The sequence below is a fragment of the Miscanthus floridulus genome, chromosome 5 (genome assembly GCF_019320115.1).
Source record: "Miscanthus floridulus cultivar M001 chromosome 5, ASM1932011v1, whole genome shotgun sequence".
NCBI lineage: Eukaryota > Viridiplantae > Streptophyta > Magnoliopsida > Poales > Poaceae > Miscanthus > Miscanthus floridulus.
Genome location: NC_089584.1, coordinates 113,286,707 through 113,293,121, shown reverse-complemented (window position 1 = coordinate 113,293,121; position 6,415 = coordinate 113,286,707). Strand labels below are relative to the sequence as shown.

Here is a 6,415-nt window from a genome sequence, read left to right as displayed (position 1 = left end):
TTATACATGGATCTGCAACAGGACGCGGAACACATGCATGCGTTGCACCGGCCGGCTCTGCTTTGGCTAAAGCTCGCTACCACATAATTCGGCCGGAGTCCGTTATGAGCTACGCTTCACCGGCATCCCATGTCGTCACCGTGCCCCACACACGTTAGGGGCAACATGGCTTTGTTTGTTCGCTTGCCCCTGTATATATACAGACCTCTCCCACCGGCCACCTCCCCTACCAGCCTCAAAGCGAGCAGCCAATAAGACCTAGCTGCCTACTAGCTAGCTAGCTAAGCCTGACTGCTACTCAGCAACCACCTGGGAGTCGAGCTCGCTAGCTCCAGCGCCGATCCCTAGCTCCGTCCTGATCGATCCAGCAGCCACCGATCGACGACGCATGGCGAAGGTCCACCCCAACGTGCTGCCGTCGTCGCCGGCTGAGAGAGCCGCCGCCGCAGCGGCTGGGCCGCCGTCTGCGGGCAGCGTCAGCGAGGAGGAGGCGACGTCGTTGACGGTGTGGCGCAAGTCGCTGCTGTTCAACTGCAGGGGGTACACGGTGTTCGACGCCAGGGGCGACCTCGCCTACCGCGTCGACAGCTACGACGCCGAGGCCGAGGTCGTGCTCATGGACCCCGCCGGCCGCCCGGCCTTCACGCTGCGCCGCAAGCGCCTCAGCCTGTCCGGCGAGCAGTGGCTCATCTACGCGGGCGAGGAGACGCGGCGGCCCGTCTACGCCGTCAAGCGCGGCGGCGGTTGCGGCGGCGGCAAGTCGATGGCGCGCGTCACGCCGTGCGCCGGGGCCGGGGCCGGGGCCTCGTACGAGGTGGAGGGGTCCTACGCGCGCCGCCGCTGCGTGGTGTACGACGCCGAGCGCCGGGCCGTCGCGGAGGTGCAGCCCAAGGAGGCGGTCGGCACGGACGTGTTCCGCCTGCTGGTGCAGCCGGGGGTCGACGTGTCGCTAGCCATGGCCGTGGTGGTGGCGCTCGACCAGTTGTTTGGGAGGCCGTCGCTCCTCAGGAGCTGGTCCTACTCGCCATAGATTCATGTGTTCTTTGTTCAATTCAATCTAGATAGATTTTTGCCCCTGGACTTGGGGTTGTGAATGAATTATCACTGGAGATCCCGATAATTCGATCTGCCTGGCATCGTGGCTCGTGGGCATGAGAGCAATTTCTGTTCTTGCGCGCTTGCCCCCAAACACCCTGGTCGGGCCAATTGAGATTTTTTTATTCTCTCTCCCTTCTCTCTGAGTGCGTCCAACGAAATCCCTCTCGATTCTCTTTGGTTGGCACCGATCCAACAAAAGCCATGAATCCTGTAAAGAGGGATGGAGATGTAAATACCTCGAGAAACTGAAATAAAAAAGAGGAGTACTAGATAATTTGTTTTTGTTATTATATACTACTACTATGCGATTTCTGAACGTGAAATATTGTCATTTGTGTACTTCTACTAATGTATTCTTTGATCCTCGCGTGATTTGCGTCTTGGTCCACTCGAGTGCTATTTTTGGCACGTTTGATTCATCACTTGTGGTCTTTGTGGAGATGAAACCGGATGTTTTTATATTATCTAAAAAAATGATAAATTTCGATATTAACAAAGTTAGCATGTACCTGCATCAAGTCGATGGATTAAATCAAAATGAACATGCACCATATAAGAATCTAACAAGCTAAGATAGGCTCAGTTCACGCTACGCTAGTCTTGCACACAGTTGTGTAAGACTTGAGAAATCTCGTGAACACAACAAAGCAAGGCTGCTTCTTATCAGAGACCATTCGGGCAGAGTACTCTTTATCATCCTGCAGTGTAAATAAAAAGTGTGCAACAGTTGAAGAGGCAAAAGCTGAAGCATGTTATCACTACTGGAAACAGGGTCTTTGCCGAGTGCAAACTGCTTTGCCGAGTGTCAAAAATCGAGCACTCGGCAAAGACCTTTTTTGCCGAGTGCTGCACTCGGCAAAGAATTCTTTATCGAGTGTCGTGCACTCGGTAAAAAAGGGCACTCGTCAAAGAACTTCTTTACCGAGTGTCAGGTTCTCGGCAAAAGCGCAGGCACTCGGCATAGGCTGCCCCATGTAACGGTGTTCGGCCACGTCCTTCTTTGCCAAGTGCCTGCTGTTAGGCATTCAGCAAAGATTTTTTTTAGAAAATACTTTGCCGAGTGCCCCTGACACGGCGTTCGGCAAAGATTTAATTTTTTTTTTGAAATGTCTTTGCCGAGTGCCTAACAGCTTCGGCAATCGGCAAAAAGAGGAATTAAATATATATATTTTTTTAAATACCTTTGCCGAGTGCCCTTGTGAAGACACTCGGCAAAGAAAAATTTTCTAAAAAAAATTAAAAAAACCCTCTTTGCCAAGCGCCTTATTCTTGGCACTCGGCAAAGACCCCATTTGCCGAGTGCCATGCCCCGGCGCTCGGCAAAGTTTTTTTTTTGTTTTTGACCTCCAAATTTTTTGTGCAGCCCTTTTAAAGTACCAGGAACTCCTCGTTAGAATTTGGGGATTTTTTGTGGCTTTTTGATATATTTAGTTACTTTATTTCGTTTACTTGAATTTTTTTTGAAAAATATAAATTTGAACTGCACGTGGTACGAATAATGGAATTTAATGATTCAAAAAATGATAGTCATGTTACTGAGTGTAGTGTGAGGCCGTATCCAGGAACGGACCCAAAATTTTGGACATCTTGTTCACGAAACATGACCGCGAACTTGTGTGCGAAGTGTTTTAAATTCTATAAAAAGCAAACGAAGTTCGAAAATCATGAAACTTGTTGAGATGTCGTGATATCGTATGTGGAGGTTATGATAAAAATTTCAGAAGATTTCGTGCACGTTGTCACGTACGATGCTTACCACCTCGTCGGTCTCTTCACGAAATAATGAAACTTCTTCGGAGATTCTTCGGTTTGCAAGCATCGTACGTGACAACTTGCGCGAAACCTTCTCAAATTTTTATCACGACCTCCACATATGATATCATGACATCTTGACAAGTTTCATGATTTTCGGACTTCGTTTGCTTTTTATAGAATTTAAAAACAACTCGACCTCAAGTTCGTGGTCATGTTTCGTGAATAAGATGTTTGAAATTGGTGGTCGGGTCCTAGATACGGCCTCACATTATACTAAATAACATGAATATTATTTTTTCATTCATTTTTTTCATTATTCAAATGACTAGCAGTTATAATTTGAATTGTTTAAGAAAATTCAATTAAATGAAATAAATTAAATAAATATAGAAAAAGTCCGAGAAATGTGCCACATTGGAATATGGAGTGTCAGGTATTGTATGAGGACTGCAAAAAAAGTTTGGAGGTCAAAATGGAAAATAAAATATGGTTTGCCGAGTGTCAAAAAATGACACTCGGCAAATCACCGCCAGGACGTATGACACTCGGCAAAGATTTTTTTAAAAAAAATTAAAAACCCCTCTTTGTCGAGTGCCAGTCCGGGGGCACTCGGCAAAGATTTTTAAAAAAAAAACTCTTTGTCGAGTGCCAGACTAGGTGGCACTCGGCAAAGAATTAAAAAATTAAAAAAAAACTTTGCCGGGTGCCAGATCGGGGGCACTCGGCAAAGGGGGGATTTAACCTCCCGGCCTAGCCGGCCCACACACACCACACAAACGCGCCCGCCCGTGCCTGCGCTCGCGCCCGCGCCGCCGGAGGTGGAGGAGAAAGAGAGGAGGAGAGGAAGAAGGAGGAAGAAGGAGGAAGAGAAGGAGGAGGAAGAAGGAGGAGGAGGAGGAGGCGTCCCGGCCACTACCAGCAGCTCGTCGTGGACGTCGCGCGGATTGTCCTCGGCACCAGCTCTGGTCTGATCCTTTGATTCATTTTTGCTTGACCACTAACATGTCCTACAAATCCTATAGTGTGTCTTGCTTTTTTTTTGGGACGGATGGAGTAGTTATTAGTTGATATGATCATATACAGTTTAATTAATCTGGTGTATAGTTGACTCTGCAAATATATTGATGACAACTAATTTAGTCGCTCAATGTATAGTTGTATGCTTCTGTACCGTTTCTTTATGCGAATGTCTCACTGTATTTTTCATGTGCTCTCTTCTAGAATAGATAAGTTTCGATTACATCTCTCTTCCATGCACAATTTCCTTGGATCTAAGGCTGGTCATTTACCTACAGTTTGTCCAAATAATCTCTCTGTTTCACCGACTATTTGTGAAAAGAGCAGATAAGTATCTACCTACCATCTAGAAGTACTGAGAAGCCTTACAATGTTAGAGAAGAAGAAAAATGACCGATTATTTGTGAAAAAACAGATGTATCTACCCCATCTAGAAACAGTGTCAAGCCATAGATATGTCGGAGAAAAGGAAAAATGCTAAATAAAAAAGTGTGAACTCATTTTTTAGTGATATAACATAGTTAATATCCAAGATTCTTTGAATATTAATAGAGAAGATAGCACGATGGGTCTTCTTCAAAATTAATGAGCACTTATTGTACTGGAATGGGGTTAACTTTCCCTGTGGTTAGTTCAAGCATTTCAATCAAATCTTTCTATTTCATTATGACTTGTCAAATTATATGAATGAACATTATTTTTTTGCGAGGATATGAATATGAATGAACATCTAGCTAAACATCATACAAAAAACAAAACCAAGTAAAGGCATATATACATATATATATATATATATATATATATATATATATATATATATATATATATATATATGTTTTCATTGGTAGACTTTTTTCTTATGTGTTACAGTTCTTGCACATTGTATCAAGCGATGAGCTACAACAACTGAAGAAACTAATTATAATTTTAACGGTTCTCATACATTCATATATAAAAATATATATATGTAACTCATTCTAAAAAAATCTTACTACTTGTTTTCATAAGCAACATTGAGCCCATCACAACATAAACAAAATTAGGGCCTGTTTGTATGGGAGCTAGCTAAATTTGTGTCCAGGCATCCATCCCAGGCGTCCGATTTTGACGCTGTCGTCAGGATGCATTTGCCTGGCAGCGCTGCATCTAAACAGACCTTGCACGCGGGGACGGGACGACGTAAAACCTTATAAAAATTTCCAAGGAGCGCTGCATCTAAACAAGTGCTGGCAGAGTTGAGCTACTTATTCCGCCAGCTTTGTGCCAAGGAGCTACTTATGTTTTGTTCATTTTTGCACCTATTTCTAATTACGTCTTGTTTTTCTTTTTTATTGCAAGTGATTGAACAAAGATGGCGGGCGACCGTCATAGGTCCGTGAACTCGATTTACCAAAGACCACGCTGGCTGCAGGAGGAGGCGAAGGGGGCGGCTGAGGCATCAGACAGGAGGAGGAGGAGGAGGACCGCCAGCCGCAGGAGGGGGCCATCTCCTCCCACGCCGCATGAGGAGGAGCTAGAGGAGGAGGTGGCGCCCGTGGACGAGTCAGATGAGGAGCTGGTTCGGCAGACGGACGAGGAGGAGGGGCCGCATGAGGACGACGAGTGCGAGGCGGCAGGCATGGGTTCCGCTTCCTCCGACTCCTCTTCGAGTGTCTACTTGCGAGGTCCCGCGAGCCTCGCACAGGTTCCGCTTCCTCACCAACGTCCAGTGATTCGCCCCGAAGGGCAAAAGTAAGTAACTTTATATGTTATCACCACTATTTCATATGATATGATGAAAAAACTAATAATTTTTTTAATCACTTGTGCAGGAACTGGGTGGTTGTGTCAGGTGGTAGCGCACGGCTAGTCAACGGCATCCTGGGTCTTCTGTGCAGGCAACACTTCCCCGGCATTGTCACGTACGCATTGAAGACGGAGCCAGCCTACTCGTTTGACCACTACGCCGTCGCCCTCGATGCGGAGTACCCCAACAAGGCGGCGCGGGTGAAGGCAGAGTTTTGGGTAAGTCTCCCTCACACAACATTGCTCAATACGTCGCATTCATTGGACTTTTCTTGAAATAATGAATGGATACATCGCTTTTGTATGCAGACTTATTACAGATGCGAGGAGGGATTTGAGGCCAGGGCAGAGCAGGTGACTACCAAAGCCTATAAAAACTCATCACCGACATGCAACACGAGGTGCGCATCCGGCCATCGTAACCTACTACGAGTCGAAGCTTGGAGAGAGGAAAACCAAGAAAGACACAAGAGAGATGCAGCTGACCCGGGAGCAGTACCTTAAGGTAAATGAAGAACATCAATATTGATTCATTTTTAGATTAAGTTGGTTTAATTTGATCTTCTTATATGTCCAATACTTGATGACGTGTAGATGATTCCCTGGTGGTGCCAAGCGTATCCCGAGTGCTGGGCGATGGTGGTGGAGAGGTGGTTCACGGAGGAGTACCTCAAGATGCACAGGGATGCCCAGGACCGTCATTTGTAGATGCAAGGTCTAGCACACCATCAAGACAGTCGCAGCCTCGCCGGATACAAAC

At 46.2% G+C, this 6,415-nt stretch overlaps 1 protein-coding gene across 1 annotated transcript; it reads left to right on the top strand.

Moving 5' to 3' along the window:
- The first annotated feature begins 243 nt into the window (after positions 1–243).
- Positions 244–1,367, top strand: LOC136453104 (protein LURP-one-related 8-like). Its single transcript, XM_066453676.1, has one exon. It carries the CDS (start codon positions 389–391, stop codon positions 1,028–1,030), a length of 642 nt encoding a protein of 213 aa, XP_066309773.1. The 5' UTR covers positions 244–388; the 3' UTR covers positions 1,031–1,367.
- Positions 1,368–6,415: the final 5,048 nt, after the last annotated feature.